General features: G+C 36.3%; 2 protein-coding genes across 2 annotated transcripts in view; one reads left to right on the forward strand and one right to left on the reverse strand.

Moving 5' to 3' along the window:
- Positions 1–1,372: 1,372 nt before the first annotated feature.
- Positions 1,373–6,156, reverse strand: tamm41 (TAM41 mitochondrial translocator assembly and maintenance homolog). The gene is made up of 8 exons (XM_087800973.1): positions 5,840–6,156; positions 4,863–5,045; positions 4,653–4,745; positions 4,427–4,577; positions 4,207–4,352; positions 2,622–2,787; positions 1,912–1,974; positions 1,373–1,696 (listed from the first exon to the last, which is right to left on the reverse strand). The coding sequence occupies exons 1-8, from the start codon at positions 5,975–5,977 to the stop codon at positions 1,602–1,604; spliced, it is 1,035 nt and encodes a 344-aa protein (XP_087657099.1). The 5' UTR covers positions 5,978–6,156; the 3' UTR covers positions 1,373–1,601.
- Positions 6,157–15,335: 9,179 nt separating this feature from the next.
- syn2b (synapsin IIb) overlaps positions 15,336–24,975 on the forward strand; it is a 67,300-nt gene continuing 57,660 nt past the window's right edge. Inside the window, exon 1 of the mRNA XM_087800396.1 lies at positions 15,336–16,443. Within this exon, the coding sequence (XP_087656522.1) occupies positions 16,010–16,443 (434 nt within the window). The 5' untranslated portion in view covers positions 15,336–16,009. The remainder of the gene's footprint in view (positions 16,444–24,975) is intronic.

Raw genomic sequence — 24,975 nt, forward strand, 5'->3', positions numbered from 1 at the left:
GTAATAAAAGATGACGTCATATCCGTTCAAGCCCGCTGCTGACGTAACCACGTTTACATTTTTGATAGTATGATGTAAATATAGAAAATATAAATTGATTTCACACTATTTAATAATTATTTAAAATGTTATAACAATCATTAGTATTATTGTTATATTTTAAACTGAAGCAGGATACATATTATCATTTGTTGTCCCGCGGAAAACTAAACAAATTAAAAATTAGCCCATTGTTACTTTACTGGTTTGTTTTTTATTTATGTTTTAAAAGAAAAGTTGAACTAATTAATTAAGTTATATAAAGTTCTATATACCAGCTTACGATGTTCTCTATGTTCTTAAATGTGTCTTTAAATGTCACCCAAGGGTCTCATGCAGGTTCCCACACAAATAGTTCTAGAGCGCCAACATTAAAATGTAAATTCTGAAACTGTACAATTATTTTAAAACATTATCATGTAACATAACAAATTGAGGACATTGTGTCTATCGTTCTCAGATAAGGTGTATCTTGTCAAAATGTTGCAAAGAGGATGCCTAGGTCACAATGTTTATATAATTTTAAATTCATACCTGCAGGTCAACGTATAAAAGAATAAACGACATATATACATTATATCATTGTCAATTTTTAGGACAATGGCATTTCCTGGATAACATTTTATCAAACATAAAGTTGTAATGACATGAATTGATAATTTCTCTCTCTTTCTTCTTCATAATTTAGATTTCCATAGTTTAATTAAATAAACATTTTTTCTTTTCATACTGGGTGGAACCGCACAACATATTATGAAAATGTATTTGGCATCTGTTGCTTTATCATCTAAATAAGACATTAAATATCTGTAAAGTATAACAAAACGTTCAACTTTAAATAAAAGATGGATTTTATTAAAAACACGTAATGTATTATTTACATTTTCAGTATATTATTATCCTATCTAGATTAAGTGTCATGGCGTCTTCCTTGGAAGTCCATGTCCTGATCTTTCTGGACATACTTTAGCATATAATTGCAAAGAAAATCAGGCATTACATGAATGTTTTCCACAGGAGTAGCATGAAAAAAAAAGATGCCGACCAATAAAATTCAAAATAATGTATTTTACTAACAAAAAATAAAGTATATCTGTCCGATAAGGTTCGTTTAATGAAAGATAGTAATAATGAACAGAAAGGAAAATGTAAGATCATGTTAGAATATAGAAAATATTATTATATTAATAAAGCATGCTAAATGGCAACCAAAGAATTTTTCCAAGAAAAGCTTTTCCCAGAGAGAATTTCTGTTCCACATGAATCTTAAGTAGCTGCAAATATTGTAGTGATAAGTTACACAATCATTAAATAAATCAATAAAAAAAAACCATTATTCTTAGTGACTTTTTTCCATCGTTTATCAAACAAAGTAGCAGCATGTGGACATTAAAACACAATTTCCAATGGCACAATTTGATCCAGTTTGCAGCACCTATATCTCAACAATTGGTCAAGATATTTAAGAATAGTTTTGTTTGTGATTGTCATTTACCAGACAAGATTCCAAGATGAAAACAGGAGAAGGTTTGTTAATATTCATAATATTTTATAAACATTCGTCAAGTCTTCATTTCAGAAACGGACGGCTTCCTCCTCCAGCCCTTCCACATCTTCATCATCTTCTTAGAACTGTAGGACACCGACTTCCACAAGCCTGGGAACCCAGAGAGCAAATCTTAGATTTGAGGAAAACAATAAACTGCAACTTAAGGTTGAGATCTGTTGACAGAATAATCACATTTACTGCTGTATTTAACTAAATTTCACACGAATGCTTTTCTATTTGTAACCGTCAAGGAAATTCTCAGCTTCCAAGAAAAAAACAACATATGATCAACAAAAAAATGTACCCGGACCAAAAATACTCACCAGCCGTAGCGATGCCTTTAGTACTCTGTGTTATACTTGAAGACTTCACAATAGAAGAAATACCTTCAGAAGAAAACAAACATAGGTCTCAGATGGAATAAACATCATCATCAAATGTGATTATTTACACAGCTTTGATTATATAGTTGAGATGGAACAGATTGCTTAAAAAAAAAGAACACACAAAATGGCCAAAATTTAAAGTTAAGATTTTTAATCCCGAATTTTATAATATCAGTTCTAAGAAAAAGTAAAACATATCTTGAGTTTAATTTTCCAAACTTTCACTCCAATATGTTTTCTTAAGCTGATGAAGCATGTCAGTGTATCATTAAAACATTTCAAAACAAAGGAAAAACATGCAAAGGCTGCCATCTAGTGGACTCTGAAAATAATGACACTGCTTCATGAGGCTTCATAAGACTACCACTAGTTTTCTTACATAATAAATAAATAAAAATAAATTTCCAGCGAAAAATTGTCTGTACAAAATAAATCTTGAAGGAAACAAATTCATCTTCACTTTTTCTTCAGAAATATCCTCATAATTTAAAGTTTTGGTACTGAAACTTGGTACCAAATGCCGAAGCATGTTTAAATACTTGATACTAATGAAGCAACCGGTGCCAAAATAAGATGCTGTTCGATACCAAGCCGTACATTTGGGCCAAAGACATGCAGAAAGAAACGCATAAAAAGCCCAGTCCTACCTTGCTGGACAACAACACCACAGTCTGGATCTTGCGCCACCTGAAGCAGGATTTCTTCCACGTCCCTGTTTTTACCAGGAGGGTCGACCAGTTTTGTAATGCGCTGCTGCAAAGTCCGCGGTAACGCCATCAACTGGACGAACTGACCCTCTGGGCTTTTGTCCACCTTAAAACGCAGATGAAAGGATGGAAATTCTTGAACTTGGTTTTTAAATTTCTAATAAATCAATAACTCTTTAAATATAATTTATAAAGTAGTGGAATGTTTCAACTGTCGTACAGGTTGATCACACCTGTAAGAGATAAGCATTGTGTGAAGATAATATTCTAAGGATTATGAAACAAGTGAGTAAACAGAAACCATGACACACAGTACAAACCACTGATGATCAGCATAAATTACACAGACAAGAGGGTGAAATATGCCAGACTAATTAAGAACAAATATTGAATAGCTAGAATTCAAATATTGGCTTAGGAATGATGAACGTGGGAAGACTAATGACATTTAAGACTGAGTTCCCTAAAGATAAAAACAGCATACATTGATAGATGTATATATAATCTTTTCTTTTTTTTAAACTGTTTTTGTTTGAAAACATCTTTACACACTGTTCCTTATTCTCCACTAGATGTGACCCGAGGATAATCTTCAACATCCTCGGAAATGAAGATAAGTGTGAAGATAATATTTCGTTTGGTAAAAAAAAAAAAAATTATGAGAAAAAAGGGAAAGAAATAATAAGAAAATAAGCCAAACCTTCAGTCTTGTACAGAGTTCTTACAGCTTAACGTAAGTACAATTCAAGACTTGTTAAGACGATAAAAAACAAAGCACCAGATCAATTACATTGACAGCCGATGTAAATTTTAACGAAAAATAAAGATGACTTTTTAGTCCACTGAAAAACTTCCTTTGACTCCAATCATTTTAAATTAGAAAAATATTAATAAAATAAAATAACTTGCACGAAGTTTACCTCGTAATCTTTGCCAAGAGGCGCTTCAGGCCATAAAGAAACATGTTGGTTAAAACTAACGTACAGCTCTGCCCATTGGCAGGTCCTTTAACGATAAAAAACATGTTTTTTATTAGTTCTTAGTTTTATTCAAGTTTTTTCTTTCTGTACTTCTGTATTGTGTGCATTAAAAAAAGTCTAGTATTAGTAGTGGTTGTTTTGTTATACATGTTTAATTGTTGTTGATATATTTTGAAATTCTTATTTAGTTGTTTAATTATTTTTATGTTATTATCGTTATTTATTTTTTCTCATTACTATCTTTAGTTAACAATTTCTTTGTTTTTATTGTTCTTACTATGTTTAAATATTAAATGTGTATGTACTGCTGCTAAAATGTCCCCAATAAAGGAATATCAATCAAATTTGACGTTGACATTTTTGTTTTAAACATTCTAATGGCAATTAATTGCTTGTTTTAGATTCATTGATTTAATGACTTTAGTAAATATAGGAATAATGTGGCTTTTAAACTAAGAAAAAATACAAATTTTTCTTGGAAAAAAAGCTAAATAAATCAGTCTCAACATTACCAACAGCGAGCTGTGTTGTTGTTTCCACTTTACCTCTAATTTTCCTTGCTGAGGTTTGTAGACCACTTGAGGACAGTCTTGTAGGATGTTACTATAGAGGAATCGAAAGTGATCGATGTTGTCTCCCACTATGTTGGACACCTTTGATTTGTCCTCTCCAAACATCATCCTGAAGTCACCTGGGAAAACAAAATGTTTGAGCCTGAATATTAAATCAGGTTTTGTGTCATTTATCGACTTTATTGTTAAATACCTGCGTAAGAGAGTCCAGCAATCTGTAGGAAAAGTTCCTCCTCGGTAAAACTCTCGGGCAACATGAGAAAAGAAGCCGTCACTGCACTCTTGAGGTTGGCCACGAGAGACGCTCGAAGCTTTCCATTCTCCCCTTGAACCAGCATCTTAACCTAAAATACACAATCTTTTTTAGTAAATCTCTTGTTTCTAGATTCTCATGCTTTTGTTTTGACCGTCACACTGACCGGTTTGTGTAGACGTCCTGCAACATACAAGGTCTTCCAGTGCATCAGGTCATCAATCAGATCCTCTGTACTTATCACTCCATATTTAATGATCTGGAAAATAAACATAGAAAACTACATAAATACATTTTGTATGGTTCATTCCTTCCTACTAAAAAAAATAAATAGATTACAGATTACACTTCAGTATTTTGTCAGTTTCTTATGTACCTTGCCATCCACAGGAACCAGCGTGTTGTAATACACTGCGGCACCGTGATCACTCTGGATGCTGCTTATTTTTGTGGGTCCCAGCAGCTTCAGGATGGAGTAATGTTTGCGATTCTGCAGGAGGTTCATGGTGTGCCAGGTTACAGGGTCATCCACAGCAAAAACAAAGTCCAGCATGTTTTTCTACAGAAGAAAATGATCAGAATTAGAGGAACGTGATTCAGCAAACAAACATAAAACGAACAACACAATGACCACTAAAACAAAAAAAAAGCAAAGACCTTTGCTTAAGAACTGGTCACCTACAGTAAGAACAACATCCTGTGTAAGTGTCCATACGTTCTACATCATTGGTCATTTTTAAATTTCAGAAAGAATGAATAGAAACAGAATGGAGATTCTGTTTAATGTATTCACTCACATTCAAGTTGTCGACCAATAAAATGGAACGCTCATGTACGAAACACTCTTGAAAAAAGGGGACAACCCAAATAAATGCTTTAAAAAGTGCAAGTAATTCAGTTTTATTTGTAAAGTGCTTATAGAACTTGAAAAACGTGAATAATCAATGTAAATGGAATCATATTAATTAAACACATTGCTACAGATTTCTTATAATGTAAGAAAGCAAAACAACAATATATGTCCATTACAAAAAAAGACTTTGACCATCTTTATGTCAAGATTATGTAGAAACTCATATTTCATTAAAAAAAAATTGGACTATTACGATTATTTATTGCCCCTCAAATAGATTTAGGTGAAAATGAAAAATATTTATGAAAAAAGGCGATTTTTCATGACGAAAAAACAGTTAAATACAGCTTGATTGTATTTATTTTATTTTTTTTACTTAAAAACATGAAAAAGCCTGAGTACATTTCATTGCCAACCACTGATCCATCCATTTTTGCATCTAAAGCGCTCAACGTCATTGGATATAACGACACAACGAATGGACCGTAAAGTTCTCTCACCTCCATCTGACCTTGGCTGGTTCCATGTTGTTTAAAAACCCCTGAGCCATAAGCGAAAGCCAAACAGATGTCCTGAGGGAACTGGGACAGGATCCTCCTGTAAACCACACCAGTGTTGTGCAAAACTGGCAAAGTCATGATCCACAAAACACTCGAACCCAATAACAATTGTAACGTTCGTAGAAAAAACAAAACAACTAAATATAGATTTGATTAAGTCTTACTAACATATTACCAGAAGAGCGATTAACGCTTGTTGTCTTTTAAAAGACCTGTTTTTATTTTACTTTACATCAGATCAACTTCATAGATGACAGCTAGCGTCGAGTAGAAAATACGTCATCGAAGGCGACACGCGCGATAGGTGATGGGAAATTGAGTTTTGAGTGAGAGGTTCGGTCGAATACCCCTTTAAAATACAGGATAATAATCCAGTTCGTTCTTTAAATGTTTTTAAATGATTATGAAAATATTTTATTTATAAAATATAATATTTGAGAGAAAGCCCCCTTCGCTTAATATGATCAATTTAAAACAATTCCAGCAGATGACGCTGTTTTACTATTTTTGACTTGATGCTTATAAAGTAACGCTAATGGCCAATAATATACTGTACATTGTCAAATAATCTTATTCTGCAAAACGTACACTTTTATTGTGTTTCAGAACGACTTGTGAATATTAATAGGTGATTTGCACAATGGCGTTGCTCTTCACACTGATATACAAACCATTAAATCGTGTTGTAAACCCTGATATAGTCCCTTAAAATCCAAAACATGTATTATTATTATTATTATTACAGTGACTATTATGTGAGTGACTTAACCAAAAAATAATTAAATGAAAAAAAAAGTATTGCATTATTTGTGCTTGTATTTATTTATTTTCATAAATGATTTGCATAATACAATTCAAAGGCTTTGTTTATCCAGGATTTAATGCATCCTATAATATTGTACATTTCCCAGGTGTTATCATCTCATTAATTACCATATGCCCTTTTCCACGCTCTATGAATATTGATAAGATCACTGAAAAGACTCATTATCAATTCAACCTGACACGCCTTGTAAATTCAGCGGCTTACATACCTAAACGCTACTTCCTCTGCTCACTGTATTTGTTTTTAGCCCGTCTGTGCCTTCATGTGTTTGAAAGTCAACATCCAGACGGAGGCTGTTTATCTTCCGTTTCTGACCTGTGTTCAGATGGAAATTGCCAATAATTCCACGTACTTTCAGGGATGATTGACAGCCCTAAACAGAGTTCAACTTTCGGCTTAACCCCGCACATGGCGCATCAAACTCAATCTTATTGGTATTTGAGCAGAGCAACAGAGAGTAAAGAGTTATAATCACACACCTGCTCCAGTCGTAGACTGAGAAAAGAGATTGAGCTGCATGTTTTTTTTTCTTAATGTTGAAGAGAAGATCATTTACTAAGAGCTTCTCTTCTTCTGTAAATTGACTGATTCCTGTCACCTGAATGCAGAGGCTGTGATGTGAGAAGAGTGAGCGTCTGCCAGGCCTCAAATTCCCATTAAATCCTCGCCTTTTGTGGATCTAGCAATGAGCATTCCTGACTATTGCATATTTGAACGGGTAAAGATCAGAGAAAGGACAAACCTCCACCAAGGAGCTTATTTCACAATGGAAACACAAAAATCATCAGCCATCATTAAAAAAAATCCAGGATTTAAGAATTATTTTGTGAGGACTCCTAGTTGTTGAAACAAGGGGAATGTCCTCTACCATTCCTGAGACATTATTAAATGACTTGTTGTTCGTTGCGACCACTTAATGGTCCCGTATCTCAGCAGTCTATGGTCTGGGTCATGTTCTCCCCTATTGTCTAGCCGGCATAGATTTCCCAAAGAAGTCCAGATCCAGGAACTCTGATGGCGAACTAATGTTGGCTCAATGTTTAAATTTGCGAGTCCAACAACGAGGCAAAATCAAAACATCATTCTATTCGTATTCACTGGTTGGTTTGCATCAGCATTTGTGTGTTTAAAAAAAATGCAATCTCACCGGGGCCACAAAAAAAGAATAATAATTTATATAATTTCTCTACTATAAATCATTTTCTTTTTAAAAAAGATTGTATTTTCTCTGGTAAAACATTAGTCTGTGACTCTTCACACGTCAAGACGCTCGTTTCAGTCCAGTTTACTCTAAATAAACTGTAAACTAGTGGAAAAATGGTGTTTTACAGTTTTATGAAGGTCTGTCCGTGAATATAATGCCCACATCAAACCGGTCCTTGGTTCAAAAAAGGTTGCAGACCCCTGCTCTGAAAGTAATTGTACCTGAGCAGGGTGAACAGGAGGGGGCTCAGCACACAGTCCCAAGGAGACCCAGTTCTGCATTTGATGAAGGAGGAAATTTAGTGTTTTTTAGTCACAAAGTCCAGCTAATGTAGCGAAATGATGTTGAAAGTAGATTTTACTTCCTTAAAGACCTTGTGGACGTACAAGTTTTTATTCCCTCAGTCAGTGTGGTGATTCTGCTTGTGCATTATGAAGAGGATAAAAAGTGACATTGATTATGTGTTTAATGTCGGCCATGATGATGCTTTCATAATTTACTTTATTTGTGTGCTAGTTCTCTGCAGTTAGTTGCAATATACACAAAAAAAAAACCTTCAAAAATTAGCCGAAAAATTATTCTTCTGTTCCCATTGTCAAGATTTTGAAACTGAATTTATTTATTTATTTGTGTCTGTAACATCACTATTTCTAACTATTAGCTTTTTTGTGGGTTGTGTTGTGTGTGAAATTAATTTGATTTAAACTCAATTTAAAATATAGGAGAAAATAATCGTTCTGTTCTAAATGATTTACAACTGTCTGAACATTACAACTTAGAATGAGTATTTTTAATGGGAACGCTCAGGTTCTGTCCCTGCTCTCGGACAGAAGACGATAAATTCTGTCCTACAAAAGTTGCTCAATATTATTGAATAATGCTCTAGATTTACCTCCTAGTGTTAGTTAAACAGAATGACATCCAAATGTACAGTAGCGGCTGCACGACCCCTCATGGATAATTAACTACCAGCATCCTTTTTTCTGATTTTTTCTCTGTTGCCATGGAGATGGCCATTGCTGTCCGTGCCTGCGCTGAAGCATCAAAAGAGAAGGCAGCGTCGACTACACACGCATATTGTACACACGCTTCTCTGAAAACCCGGCTTTACTAAAGCCTTCACATGTTTGTCGTCATTTGCATCAACAACATCAACAGAATTTAAGGCATGAAAATAAAAAAAACAGTGACGATGGGACTGAGAATAAGTGCAACCACGTGTGAAATTGATTTCCTGTATGGATTTTCAGATTTTGCTATCAACTGTAATCTGTCCATCATGGGGTTTAAGGTTGAAATACATAAGCTTTGGCTAAGTGAATACTTTTCCTGCATGTCTGGTGACGTCAACTATAAGCATGCAGTCAACCCTGGTTATTATTCGGCTTTCTTTACCTTGTTTTAGAGTCTGTGCAAGGTTGGAGCAGGAAGATTGGGCTCATTGATCAGAAAGCGCCCGGTCATTTCTGCAACAGAACGTTTTCTATATTCTCTCGCTGCCATCACGCTGAACCAATGAAGTGTCTCTTGTAGAGCTCCCTTTCTCACCTTGTGTTTATGGGTTGAAGAATCTTCCTGCAGGACTTTTATGTTCTGAGACACCATTTCATAAAAAAATTTCACACCAAAATATTGAAGCGTTTATGTAGTTTGTTTTGTTCTTAACAGGCTCATTGTCTGTAAAGGGAGAATACACAGTAAAATATGATAGATAAGATAATAAGTTTAGTGCAGGACTAAAGTAAATTAAATGTAAAGTAAAGACATCTTTTGTAATGAGTAAAATAGGGTTAGGGTTAGGATTAGGGTTGCCTCTCGTATTAAAAGTTTTTTACAGGTAGATTTGCTGATATGATTTAAAAACAGCTTACATATAGCTTTTTATGTAAAAAGGGAAGTTTGGTAATCTCTTGAATTAAATTAGAGTGCCGCAAATATACCTACCTTATATGCACCATCAGAGAATGGAAAAATGGGGTAGTTTACCAAATCTTTCAATCCATTTGTTCAATTATAAATTATGTGTCCATTTTCTATTTTACAGTCTTTTATTATAGTACCTATTTATCCCTTTTGTTGTCTTCTTTTCTTCTGCTCTTATATATTTTAATACACTTACTGCGACAGACTGTTATCCCAAATAACCGTTTTTCATTTAGATATCAAGCTAATTATTAAAGTCTATGAGTCTATTGTTTCAACTATGCTAAAATGGAGCCTTCTTTTTATTCGTATGATTCTGTAAATTCCCTCACTGGTTGGTCTTAATCTCTTTAAAATGGCTGCAGTATCCATTTTATGTTGCCGCTGGATATGATTCTTTCCAATGCATATAAAATCACCGGAACATGTTACTCAAACATAAAACTCAAATTGCATTAGATGATAAAACTCCAATTGCATTGCAGAGTGTGTCTATCTTTAAATGTGCGGTTTTTATCTTATCTAAACATACAATATGAAGCTCTCAAAGATTCAAAACAGGGCTTCATCTATTTATCTGTTTCTCTTTGTTAAGATCAGGAATTCAAACTTATCGTTTAACCTGTGGCTGTCTCCTCCTCTCTGCAGTTTTATCTTCCTCATTAAATCTCCTCGTTCATGCAGATTTTTTTTATGAGCTTTGGTCTGTCTGAAATAAACTTAATTGCGCAATTTCTATGAGAAACGCCTGTTAAACTCTTCTGGCATGTCAGAGAGATTGTGGTGAAACTTTAGACAATCTCGAATGTTGCTGCGAAATACCTCAGATTTTGTCCCCAAAGGTGTTTGAGCTGTGACACACACGCTTGTCACTAAAACCCATCCGAAATTGTTCCTCTTGTTTCTTCCCTTGGGGTCGTCACATACAAGTTTTTCAGTTCTTCTCACATCTTCCACTGCCCACACAACGTCCCCCATCTGATGTTCCTGTTTTTGTTCTGCTCTTGTCACACTTCTAACATATCTTTAGGAAATAAAACTTATTCTTCATTCTCTGATCTTTTTTCGAACCTACATAAAGCAGAACATGGTTTGCTTTGGTATTTATATATGTAGTTACATTTAACTTTTTACATTCTTAGTCAGGTTCTTGAAATGTTCATTTGTCTCGCTGTAGTTGAATCATATGTTTGGTTGGTAGAGGTTCCATCTTATTCTACGCTCCTCTTCATCAAAACCTTAATTTAATGTCCAGGTAGATCATATTATAAACTTTGAGTGTTGTCGTCAGGCCAAAAGAAAGAAGAAATACAAATATATAATTTTAAACATAAAAAAACATTAAATATAGGAAAAAACTATATCAACAACTGTAATTATGTTATGAAGTAAAAACGTTTGGTATATATATATATATATACCAAACGTTATATATATATATATATATATACCAAACGTTTTTACTTCATAACATAATATATATATATTTATATATATATACTATTATTATCTCATAATTTTTTCTGAATATAAATCACACAAAATGTCAACTATACACCCAAACATTTATTTTCAGTACTGAATTGTCAGATTGCCATTAGTACATAATCAGTTTTATGTATAATAATAATAATAATAATCATCATTTTACCAAAGAGTGCGTTTCAGGACACACAAAGTTACACACAAACAGAGCAATAATATGACAAATACAATATCGTAAATATTATCTCAGATGGTAAAGTAGTTAGCTTGTGGCCAAAGAAGGTTCAGGTGTTTTAAGTTTTTGCTGTAAAATAAAGTGTCCCTGACAAGACGCTCCTTATTTGCTCCTGATGCTGAACTGGCATCCTGCGTCGCAGCCTACTCCTATCAGTGTCTGATTGTCTGTATAAATGGCAAAAACGTGTTGTAGGTCATGCTATATTTATAAATGCTAATGTCGTTTAGATATCATTTTCCCATGTCTAGCTTATGTTCTATTTAAATTTTGTCTTGAAAGGCCAGACTATTTACCTCCAAATAAAAATGTAGAATTACAGGCTCATAAATAAATAGCTTTACATTTTTTTTATAATGTTCTGGGACTTGGGCGAGAAAAGTCCTGGATAAGCAGAAGTAGACGAGACAAGATGTTTTATTGACATATAACTTTCTGTCAGTGAACGGTGCAATATCGGTGCTTTGACTAGCAGGAAAATACTTAGAGGCGTAGCAGCATGGCAGTGAAATGACAGGCAGTCATAAATCCGGTTGATTTGGTGAGAAGAGAGCTGATGTTGCCCTAATTCTCTGACCAGTTTTATACCCCCATGTTCTTTGGAACGTCTCAGTGACGTACTAATATCCTAAGCTTTCCCGGTGAGAAACATTTGTCAAGACTATTTACTTTGACATTTTATGACATATTAGGCGAGGAAAATAAAACACAGGAGTCTTCTGAGGTAAATAAAGTGCACTAGGCTGTAGATTAATACTATCTTTTGAAGTTGATAGTCTGCAGGTTTAGACTAATAATAATAATTCTCTGAGTGTTTTGATTGATTTGTCGTTGAGAGGAGGCTGGTGTGTAGGCTGGTGGGGACGGATGATTGACGGCTCATGAATCCATGTCTTTTACTTGTTCGTCCCACTGTAGCTATTACTTGCATGAATCAGCAAATCATTTAAATGTCGGTTTCATTTCACGTCTTCTTGTCATCGTCCCGTCCGTAGCTCTTATCTCCGGTGTTTATTTGGACAGCGTGCGGTGATGTCATGAAACATGCAGGCCAGTGTAGCATGTCGCTGCTCTGCAGATCTGAGGCTCGCTCTTCTGGTCCACTAAACTAATAAGGGGGGAGGGACGTGCAGGCTTTGACTCATCGTGACGCGCCACAAATGTGCAGCATTACGTAAAGATCGTCTTTGAAGGAGTCAAATATGTAACGGCTTCATTTAAAGTCAATGTTGATGATGAGACTGGTTGTTTTTGTCGCGTCGTGGATTTCTCCGGGCTACATTTGATCCGTTTTTGTGCTTCTTTGGTGTGTGTTTGCAGTTGAACTCGCTGTGACACCTTTCATTCTGTGGATATGAACGATAAAATCGAAAACAAACAACCCAAAAAAAAAGGGGTAGGAGACAAGAGCCCTTAGAATTGCATGAAGGAGCTGAATACTGGTAATCATCCTTTGTTTTTTATGTTTAAGTTATTGAATAAATTTTACTGAAATTGGACCTAATTTAATTTTCATGGGGGTCTCTGGCCTCCCTTTGCGCTCCCTTACAATCAACCAAAGAAGTTGAAATTCTGCAAATCTCTTTTACTTGGTATGTAATACATATGGGTGTAATTAAATAAGAATTGAACTTATTTGCATTTTCCTAGGGGTCTTCCGGCCCACCATCGTGCCCTAGACCTGCTGGAAAAACCTTCAAAACCTTCATCTAGATTGAAGTCTTCAACAAAATTGGATAAAGCTGCTTCATTCATCTGAAAGGCTTCAGTCTTTTTAAAGAATATGTTGCAAAGTAACTAGAGACTTTGACTGACACCTGCCTGTTTCCTGCTCCAGGATTGGAAGTGTCTGGTGGATGAATTCAATCATTATTGTGAACAAATTTAGTTTTAAGAGACTCAAACAAAGACCATGATAGTCAAAACAGCTATTGGAAATACTACAGTATTTTAATACAGAAGTAGATTTCAATGCTGGTTTATATTGTCATGTACTGCAGTGTGAGTGTGGGATTTTCTTGGTGCTCGAATAATCCTTTCTTCCTACCTCTTTGCGCTGTCTTCTTCTGGCTGTTCTCTCTCTCTTTCTCTCCGTACAGCTGTGAGCTGCAGAGAGTAAGAGACAACCTTATGCCAACAGTGTTGTTCGCCTCATGCTCTGAATGAATAATGAAGGAAGAGTAGGTTTGTTTTGGAATAAAGAAGAAAACAAATGCATTTGCTGAAGTAGTTCATGTTCAAAATATTTGGTACCTTATGATTGGAAATTAAGTTAGTGCCTCCACAAGTGTGTCTCTCTGAAATATTAATTTATGATCTTTTCCCAATGAAAACTTTTACCTTACCCTTCTTTTACAGACTCCCTATTAGTCGTCCACATCCATTCCACACTGCCTGCACTTTCCTCTTCACCTCTCTTTGATGTTTTATGTTCCTCTGAATGAATGATACTACTAACACTGGTACTAGTACTGCTACCACTACTATACAGTATATTATTATTATTAAGATTATAATAATATTAATAATAATAACGATAATAATATAAACATATAAACAACATTGATTATTATGGCAAAAATGAAAATGATAATAATAATAATACTAATCAAAATATTCAAGGATATAGTATATTTCGGTATCTACACTTTTAAAATGATTTATTAAAAATTCTATTTTTCCTCACAGAAAGTGTTTGTAGATCAGTTCTTCAAGTTTTCCTGTAAAAAAAAACAACATTTAAAAACAATATTATAGGACATATTTTATAAGATTTATATTAAATTATTTGGAAAATGTAACGATAGAACAATGATCAAATTATTAACAGTTATGGCATTTTGATTCACCATCTGGATCTGCAAATATTTTGCTGAAACTCCAAAACTTCCAATTCGAAAATGCTAATCTCACTCACCTTTGCATTGAGTTTGACCTTTTATGATGTCAATTTCAAACGCTAAATAGGGACTCAATAATGGAGCAATAATTTTGGTTTGAAAACACAAGATTAGAGTGAACTAGAAGATTAACAAAGGTATAAGTCAGAAAATCATGCCTTTCCAACATTTTCTGGAAATAATCCACCTTAAATCTTTGTAAAAGATACAAAGATTATTAATTTTAACACATACAAACCAATCTATAATGTACAACAACAACACACCACATGTTGAACAAAATACTATTTTACCCTGTAATTGTATTTTGTTTATACATTTTCATTTTTTAAATATATTTTCTGTCTGTGTGTCACGGATGAAGCTACATTAATAAAATAAAAAAGGGAACATTTGTCCTTAAATGAACCCTCTTATACCCTCAGTATGGTTCAGCCACTCTGCAACTGGAGTCTCAAACATCCTGCCATTGAAGTCGTGTTTTGAAATTCCTTCCCCCGTCATCTTTCCTCAGCCACCGTCATCATGGAAGAGGAACAGGTTCCACTTGAGGGAATAATCCCCCTGATTAATTTGGTCGATGAGGAGCAGAGGAGATGAATCTCACCCTCTTCTGGTCTCATCCCAGGACAATTCCGCTCTCGTCTGCCAAGGCAATCTCACTTCAGTGGCACAAATGACAAATAAATCCCAGCAAGCGTTTGGACACACTTGCAGCTTCTGGGTGATATTGTCATCTCCCTGTTATTTATCAGAATATGTGTTTGGACATTCAAACGCCATTAGGTGAGGAGATGGATGGAGATGGAGAAGGAGGGGCTTGTGGTATTAGTACTTCCATCTGTGGACCCCTCCTCGCAGGAAACCCCTTTCCACTGGTTGCACACGACACTGCTCCACGGCTGCAGCACGACACACCGACGTCGACCGTGATGTAGGAGGAGGATGACAAGAGCATGCGAGGGGGGGAGGGGTGGGATGCCAGCGAGCGTGCTGAGGAAAGAGGGCGTGTGAGTGAACCGGGGGAGTGAGCGAGTAGGAAAAAAAAAAAAAAAAAAAGCAGGAGGGGAGAGAGTGAGCTAGTGAACGGGTGAGATAAGCAGCATCCCATCAGTGCATTCTGCTCGCAGCGACTCAGGAGGCGAGAGGAAAGGGAGCGCAGCTGCAGCACCTCACCAAAGGGGGCGACACTACACCTTTCTCTTTTCGCGCTCACGGTCGTGCACACATTTGCGAGGAGGTGTAAGTACGGTGAGGAGGACGACCACGACCCTCGCTATCTGGCTGCCACCGCTTGACTTTGGACAGCTTTTTCCGTTGAAGGACTCAACCGGAGCGTCGTTCCTTCCATCCTGCTGTCAGAGCACCCTCCATCCTCTGGACTGATATGCACTCTGTCGTTCACCTCACCTCTGATCAGTGTGTTTGTCCAGCTGCCTCTCTTCTGTAGCCGTCTGCCAGCGTCCGCTCCAAGAAACACTTTGTGAGGATCCGACCAAACCCAACCGACGGACAGAGTGACCTTCGCAACGCAACCATGAACTTCCTCCGGCGGCGCCTCTCTGACAGCACCTTCATGTCCAACTTGCCCAATGGCTACATGTCAGACCTCCAGAGGACTGACCCTCCAGCTCCTCCTCCTCCAACCGCTACCTCTCCATCCCAACAGGGGGCAGCACCAATCCCGGCTCAGTCCCCCACCAAAGCCCCGGTGCCGGTGCCGTCCCAGGCCCCGGCGAGCTCCCCGGCGCCCCAGGAGCGACGCATGAGCCAACAGGCCAAGGAACCTGCGCCGGCCCCGACGTCCTCTGGAGGTTCTTCTGGATTCTTCAGCTCCTTCAGCTCCATCACCAACGCGGTCAAGCTGACGGCCGCCTCTGCTGCTGGATTTGTAGAGTCCGCCCAATCTGCCCAGTCGCCTTCCAAGAAGTTCAAGATCCTGCTGGTCATCGACGAGCCTCAACATGAGTGGTAGGTGGTCGCTGAAGATTTTTATTAGATATTTTCACATGCACTTTTCCTAATGCCTCGATTGGTTAGACATCCAAATGGATATAAAAAAGGCACTTTATCATTTTCAGTCAACATGACATTTTGGTTTTGAACTACTACGACTTCAACTCAAGCTTGATGAGTTCATCGTGGGACCGTAAGAGAGAAGAATCTCTTTTCAATGTCATTATATGTTCGTAAATATACACCTTTTTAATACATTATGACCACAGACAGGTTTTGTAAATGACAATGATCACTTCTACTATGATGGCACAGCATTGGTTGCGAGTGAGAGAACATTTTGTCCTCATCTATCATAGGCTAAAAAAAATGTTCCTCTATCATCACCCCTTTGCTTCGATGATTTGACATGTTGTGACGGCGAGAGAAATGGGCCCCAGTGGGGTCCTCTGGATGGTGTCCCCGGTGTGTAGTGGTCAGCGGCTATCAGGAGCATCCAAGGGAGGGAGAGTGGACGCGGGGTTAGCAGCCGGGGCTCATCTTGGGGGGACTTCGTAGGTTGAAAAACTGGTAGAGGCAGGATGGTTTCTGAAGTGTTTCGTGGTGTTTTCGCACAAAAGGTAACTTAGTCAAATTACTATTCCAGTTAAGATCAGCGATTCTGCAAAGTGGATTGCAAAGCCGTGTCCAGTGTGTCTCAGGTATTGCCTCGTAAAAAAGGGAAAATATTTTTAGGGACCCAAACCAAATCTCATTTGACCATTTTGCAAAGATGTTGCGTGGGTTTACTCCAGGCACTCCGGTTTCCTCCCACAGTTCAAAATCATACAGAGGTTGATTGAGAACTTTGGGAAATTGTCGGTAGGTATGAGAGTGTGTGAGAATGGTTGTCTGTCTTTGTGTGCCCTGCGACAGACTGGCGTCCTGTCCAGGGTGTCCCCTGCCTCTCGCCCTATGATACTGGGATAGGCTCCAGTCCACTCCATGGTGGTCTCTGCACTATTTTCCTTTATTTTGAACAAGTGCTCTAATGAAACATCACATCATTTTTTAAACTGAGGGCGCCACCTACTGACCTCTAAACAACATGACACTGTTTCATGACGCTTCATCAGCACATCAGTACTTATAAGTGATTTATTCCCAACGGTATATATTTAAATAAGTTTCACTGATCGTCTTTTAGGGGCAATGATGTGTACCAAACGTAGATTCAGAAGAAAAGGGCAACGTAAAAGTAAAATTAAAAATTTGTAAACCCAATATTTTTATGCGTGAGTGAGTTACTAATGTTATATTACCTTTCAAATAGTGATTGTCTCATGAAGTTTCATGAAGCAGTGTCATTATTTTCAGAGTCCACTAGATGGCAGTCTCACAAACATCACATCGTTTTTAAACTGATGGCGCCACTAACTGACCTCTGAACAACATGACACTGTTTCATGAAGCTTTATGAGCTCATCATTACTTTTAAACCACAACCTTCGCCATCATTTCCTTAGGTTACCAATATCCCTGGGTTCCTTATGGTCTCAAAAAGAAGAGATCACCTGCAAGAAAATCCGTCTTGAGGACCTTTTTTCTTCATTGAATTAAAGCAGGACATGGCTTTTTGTTAAGATGCTACTTCTTTTTTTTGCATTTAGATGTTTACAACACAGCTATTAAAGCCTAGGAAATTAGTTTTTAAGAGGCATCTTTATCTTAATGGAAACCAACCAAAGCAGAAACAGACTTTTTCTGATTAGGTAAAAAAAAAAAGAAGGTACGTATGTAGTACCATTACGCATTATGCCTTATCTTAAATGACCATTTGTGCACCATCACGTATAACATTTGTTATGTGGAAAACTCAAAGACATTGATCTCCTAATTGCCTGCAAGGGACAGTCAAATGGCTAAATGTGGATCTGGGATCACTCAATCCATCCGTCTGTTTTGCATGATTGACATAATCAACATTAAAGTAGACGTAGAGGTAAGTGAATTTCGCTCCTGACACACAGTGTGGGTGGAGGACTGCACAGTAGACATGAAAGATGTGTATTTACTTTCCATCCATAATTAAGCATTAGAAAAAAGGAATCGTCCAAATAAAACATTTTTATTATCCTCTGCTCATGGTAAATGTTTCTGTTTTACGCCTCCCGTGATGAAGCTGTTCTTAAAATAGAAGTGGCAGTTTAGTTCCTGGAGACGTGTCGGGCAACAACACCTGCTTCTGAATTCATGTGCCGAAGTAACGTGTGCTAAATAGGTATCTTTTCTGGTTTCATCCCCCCCTTTCAACGCCTGGCTAACAGGAGCACATCCTCATGTTATTACCTCGTACATCATCATCTGTCGGACCAGAGCGTGTAGCCGTGAGTCAAACATTCTCTCCTGGAACTGTAATGATTTAACTCCAGGACTTCCCCGTTAAAAAAAACGTTGTAGATCTTTTTTTTACGGCTTTTCTCTGGCATCATTATCAACGTTTGTTTGGGGTCTGGCTTGCATCGGGCTGCGCAGTGATAATTGGCAGCATTATGGCATGTTTGACCTTTTCTATTACAACAGACATGTTGCTGCACTGCGGTGGGACATCAGACCACATTAGCAGTGGAGCGTTTACAATGCCATACTCTTATTTATCACAGAGTATCCATAGCAATCTTCACAATGATGTATCTTGATGGTTTACTGTCTTGATTATTGAAAAAATGAAAGCTAACTATTACTTTATTTGCTTTTTAAAGTGACATTACTTAAGATTATAAATGTTGATTCTAGCGACCTCACATGTCTGAAAAGTGCAACTGAATTGTTAAATACAACAGATATTTTTTTATATTTATGTTTGAGCTTCCTGAAAAGTTCAAAGAGTCTATCAGGGAAAAGCATGAATGAAATATTAGCGAGAGAGTTCTGCTGTGAACTATGGCTGTTTTAAAATAAATCATTACATTAAGTATGAAAAAATTGAATGTAACCTATTGTTTCTGTTAGGTTAGAAGTTTTATTTTAATTTCTTTGTAGGTTTTTCTAGATGTGTGTCTGAAATGCATCAGTAATGAAAAAAACATTTTTTAATCTATATTATGTTATACTTTTTATTAATTTGAAATAACATTGTTTTCAGTTACTTTAATGTGTAAGTCACGTTTTATTTGAAGGCAATAATTGAAGGCTGAACATATTCATTTAAAACAAAGAGATGATAAAACAATACAATTTGTAAAGATCAATTAGAGGATGTAAGCAAACCTACAGAGCATTTTGAGTTGAATCCATTGTTCTCTAAAAAACAAAATGACATCTGCGAGCCTTCAGTGACGTCTGAGATTGAAGATTATGTAAAAAAAACGGCTTTTTATTCCACTCATCACAATCAGAACAGGATTATCTTGGCAAATGCATGAAACACGCGACGCTGCAGAGCTTCCTTTACTCTGTCATCATCCGAGCGCTGCTCTACATTACGTTAATCCAGCCCCTCTGGCTGTGAGTGTTTTCTACTTCACGATTGGACGACCCATGATATGATGATGTTTGCAAGTCACTCTCTGAATTTAAAACAAGAGACGTTGCGAGGTGGAACTAAAAAAAAAAGACAAAAATGAAGAAAAATAGTCAAAAATATCGGTAATGGCAAAGGAGTGGTAGATTCAGAATACAAAAACAACAACTAGGAAACACAACAAGAACCTAAAGAGCAGAACAATTATATCAAGGTTAAGATTTGAAAATACAGGACTGAACACTACACTTTTATAAAACGAGAAGCACAGATCAGGTCTATTCAAATGACCTGCTTCATGAAGCTTCATGAGAAAGTCACTAGTCCGAAGCACATTCCATACCAGCAGGTGGCGGTAATGCACGTTTTATTACGTCTTATATGGTAATAATATTTTCCTTCAGTATAATGACCTAGGGGTAAACTGGTCGTGTGACTTGTAAGTCATTACTCTGTTAGCTTAACCTTTAGCACGACCTTGTGAGGACATTTTCTTTTCTTTTTTTGTCAAGCTAATTTAATGTGACGGCTCTTCCTGCCGTCCTCCGTGTTCTTAGGCTCTCGCCCTGTCCGTCCTTTCCCTTAGTTAGTTTGTCCATGTTGTCTGTCAGAATAGTGTATCCATCTACTGATTGTTGGTGTTCAGTTCCGAGGATCTCTTGACATTTTCCAGCTGGTGACAGGCCTTGTCCACTGATTACAGCTTCTTCCCTCACCGCTTATCGCTGATGTTCCCGAGATAGTCCGACTCCTCTCTAATGTTTTTCTTTCACAAGCTTTACCCTTTTTTTTTTTAAACAAAAAAAAAAACGACGTGAATAGGTGCACTATCAACGAACAGGTCTGTTTAGCACAATGCAATATTGTAGTAACACAGGCCTCGTAGGCTCCTGACAGTCATAGTAGTTCTCAAATATTATTACAGGGTTTTTAATGCCTTGTTCAACCAGAAATACAGGATTAAAAAATACTCACCAGATTTTAAGGCACACTGTCAATTTCTGAGATTTTATTTTAAAGATTTTAATTGCATTTTATTGTCTAAAAATTAATGTAATTTGGGTCTAAATTATTCTCAAATTAAAAATAAGTTTTGTAAAAGATGCAACTTTTATTGGCTTCCAAATCCATTTTTTGACCACTAGGCTGCCAGTACTGGTATATACTGATATTACCTAGCAACCCTAAAGCATTATCTAATGAACAATAACACATTCCGAGTGAATGAAGTATCCTTCAACATCTTTCTAAGACCAGATGGAACAGTTTCACATTGACAGCGTCTCCAGTTATATTTCTGACACAGATTATTGCAATGAAAAACTTTCTCGGTGGAATTTAATCATATATTTTGAGCTACATGTCCAAGAAGACAAAGTTGATGTCAAATCTTAACTTCAAACATAAATATTCATGTGGAACGGAGGTTTTCTAAAAGCTCTATAGAGCACACTAAGGGGAATTGATACTCTTTTTCCTCTTAAAACCTGATAGTTTTGCTAAATATGTAACAACTTTAAAGCCTCACTTAGTTCAGTACATTTTAAGTCAACATTCGTAGTATTTACTGGATTTCATCCTTTGTACTGCTAACTTTTTTCACCAATCAAAACCATTTTAATCATCGAACAATTTTCACAAATATCACGGTACTAATGCTCTACGAGGCAGTTTTTCCCTCAATGGACTGGACGGAACATTAAAGAGAAGCTTGTCCAAGTCACGACTCTAACACGACTTCCTGTCACTATGCTCTGAAATACACCCCAATATTACACAATCAACAGCCAGATGAAAGAGCTGTGTGTGTGTGTGTGAGTGTGTGAGAGTGTGTGCTGTCACATGCAGTCTTTATATAACACACCAGACCTCCCAGAGATGGAAACAGGAAGAGACAGCCTCTCTCAGAGTCTCCTCAGGTGATTCTGGCGCTCGTACAAACAGAGATGGATGACGGGAAACTGGCCCGATTTGGGAATCTCCTTTTATCTCTGAGTGCTCTTCGTTTGTGTCCCACTCTTTCATTTCCTTTATTTATTGCAATCTCATTTCTCCCACTGCATCATTTTGTCTTTCATCGGGGCTCTCTGAGGATCTGCGGGAAAAAATTCCGAGATGACGTAATAAAAGGAGACATGGTGATTCAGCAGTTTTGAGCCAAAGGCCACATCTGGTCTTTTTTCCCCCCCCGTCTGCATCCCTCAGCTCTATGTTTATACTTGTGTTATCTTCAGGATTGATGCTGCAAAATGTCGCGAGGCTGCCAGCGACCGTTTACTTTGCTGTATTTGCCTTCTTTCGGAATGTTTTAAGGGAGAGAGACGTTTAATCTGAAATAGATACATGTTCCTCTCTGTAAATCATGCATGTTGTGCTTTTATTAGAGCGTTTTGACTTTGTTTCATTAGTTTAATGCAACCACTTGAGTATAATTGTATTGATCACATGCTGAGCTGCTCGATAAATCACTAGAACATACCACTTAAAACAATAGACTTATGAAAACAACTAGCTTAGTTTTTTTTAAATGATTGGTGGACATTAATTGAATTGATGTTCGAATGACTAAATGTATCGTTGCCCCCCCGCTGCCCCATTAAATAAGTGGTTTTAAAATTCAAGATTTAATTGATTTTGCATGTAAAATACTGATTGACAGGCAGCAGTCATTCTGTCAGAATACATTACACATAGTGAGGCAACATCATACACTGAAAAAAATGTATATTCTTTATTGTTTTTATTCATAATTAAATAATTAAAAAAAAGGATATATCAAGGCAAAGTTACATTGATTTAGAAGGGGATTTCTAGAATAATGTACATATTTTTATTTTAGATAGAAAACTGTTATCAAAAATAACAAAAAAATATGTAACAAAGAAAAATAAAAAATAAGCAAATTTCTAAATAATCAAGTCAATATATTAGGGGGCTATATTTGTGTACTTAAATAGAAACTACTTCAGGGATAATAATCTTCAAATGGTTAATAGTGATAAAAAAAGCGCAAAATAAACATTTATTTGTTAAAAAAAAAACAAAAAAACAATAGATGCATGTATTAATTATGTTAGAATTAATTAATTAAATTGAGATGAAGATATACATATTTTAAAAAAAATTGGAAATACTTGCTGAGTTTACACAAGTATGATTAGGGCCGAGAAAATACAAGCAGGAGGCCAGATGTGGTCCTCACCCTGCACTTTTCCCAGATCGTCTGTAGACAAATTCTAAACTCTGGCACAGCAACGTCTCACCCTACCCTGGGATCTGTTTTGCAAAGATGGATGACCAGTGAAAAGCACACGTACGTCCAAGATAGCTTCAAAGCTCATTGGTTTTGTATTTAAGCTTAATTAGTTGAACTAATGCGATCAATATAATCTCTAATCCTGTTTCTCATCGACCTGAGTGGAGCGTTTGCTTCCTTCATTTCCCTTTTCTTAGACAGAATGAACTTCTCTGACCCCTAATTTACCTCCCGACTGCAGAAAAGAAAGATTGTCGCTCTGACCAATGGTCTTGTAAAACCTCATTTTCTTCCCCTGAATGTACCATCCTGCCTCCAAGGTCACAAATTACATCAGAATTTTTTTTTTTTTTGTTCGTGGACGCTGTGTCCTCTTGGATATTTTTAACACTGATATGACACGATCAGTGGCATTTGGCTCCGAGCAGCAGTTTACACTGAGGTACAGAGCTTGCTATTACAGCCAGAGGTGGGGTCACATTGACCCTTGGTGCCCTGCTGAGAGTGCGAGGGTGACAAGCAAACAGGAAGTGACGTCCATGTCTATTTTTACAGTAAAAACATGAAATAAATTAATAAATATTCTGTACTGTGATACACTGTAATATACTGTGTTGGCTTTTCTCAGTGTCTTAACCATTTTATTTTAAGATATTGTTGGCTGTGGTACATAAACAATGTAAACTAGGTGGTCAAAAAAAAACTTAAAAAAAAAAAATCTTTTGGCTGTTTTAGTCTGTTTTGTTCATTAGTTCTAATTTGTTTATTTCTCATCAATTATATAAGTTCCTTATTGGCGTCGAGACATATCCTAACATTCAGCCGTATAATGTTTTTACCATATAATTTGGATTTTGTTTATAATTTTTTATCTAATCTGAATAAAATAAAGAAATAAATGTGTAATATTATCAGTAAAGACCAAAAAGAGATAAAAAAACAAACCTTGAGAAACATGAATGTTTGTTTCACTTTTATCATCTTATTTTAAATTTCAAAAACATCTGTGAGTCTGCATTTTTTGGTTCCACATGCATGGGGTTTCAAAACCTCTCTCTTACCAAAACAATGTTTTTTTCTTCTTTTTTTTGTCTATTCCTGTGTTAGAATCCAAATTAATAGGGTAATTTAATACTTTAATACTACATTATAGTATTTCTTTTTATAAAACTGAAACAATAGAATCATGAATAGTATTGTTTCCTGATCCTCTTAAGTGAGCGACTTTTTGTTGTTGTTATTTAAGTTCATGTTATAGTCCTTTGTTTTCCTGTTTTAGGGTAGTTTTGCTTATTGCTTTTATCTTCCTCCTCTTTAGTGTGATTTATTTGTAAGGTTTTTTGCCTGAGAGATTTTATTTCCCTCTGTAGTAATTTTCTCATATTATGTTTTGTTTCTGAGGTTTTTTGCTTTTGGCTTCTCTGTTTCTTGTGCAGCAGCTTAGTGGCTGTGATTCATAGCATTATTTTTCAAGTCCCTTTGCTAAAAGAATCAAGTAAAGAAATAAACCTTGCAATAAACTAGCTTGAATTGCTTTGATTCTGCATTTGATTCCTTTTTTCAGCCCTGGACTGACAAAATAAGTGAAAAAAAAGAACATTATAGAAAACATTAAGTATGACACGCAGATAACCCTCCTGATTTTTGATCACATTTTACCCAATAATTAACTATATATTTATATTTATTTACTTCCACATTAGGCAGTTGTTTATGTTAATAAAGTACAGTACGTGCTATCCAGCATGACTGTCTTCTACCCTGGAGTGCTGAATAGGATTTTTCTCAA

Source organism: Callionymus lyra, chromosome 10, assembly GCF_982586985.1.
Source record: "Callionymus lyra chromosome 10, fCalLyr1.hap1.1, whole genome shotgun sequence".
Classification (NCBI taxonomy): Eukaryota; Metazoa; Chordata; class Actinopteri; order Syngnathiformes; family Callionymidae; genus Callionymus; species Callionymus lyra.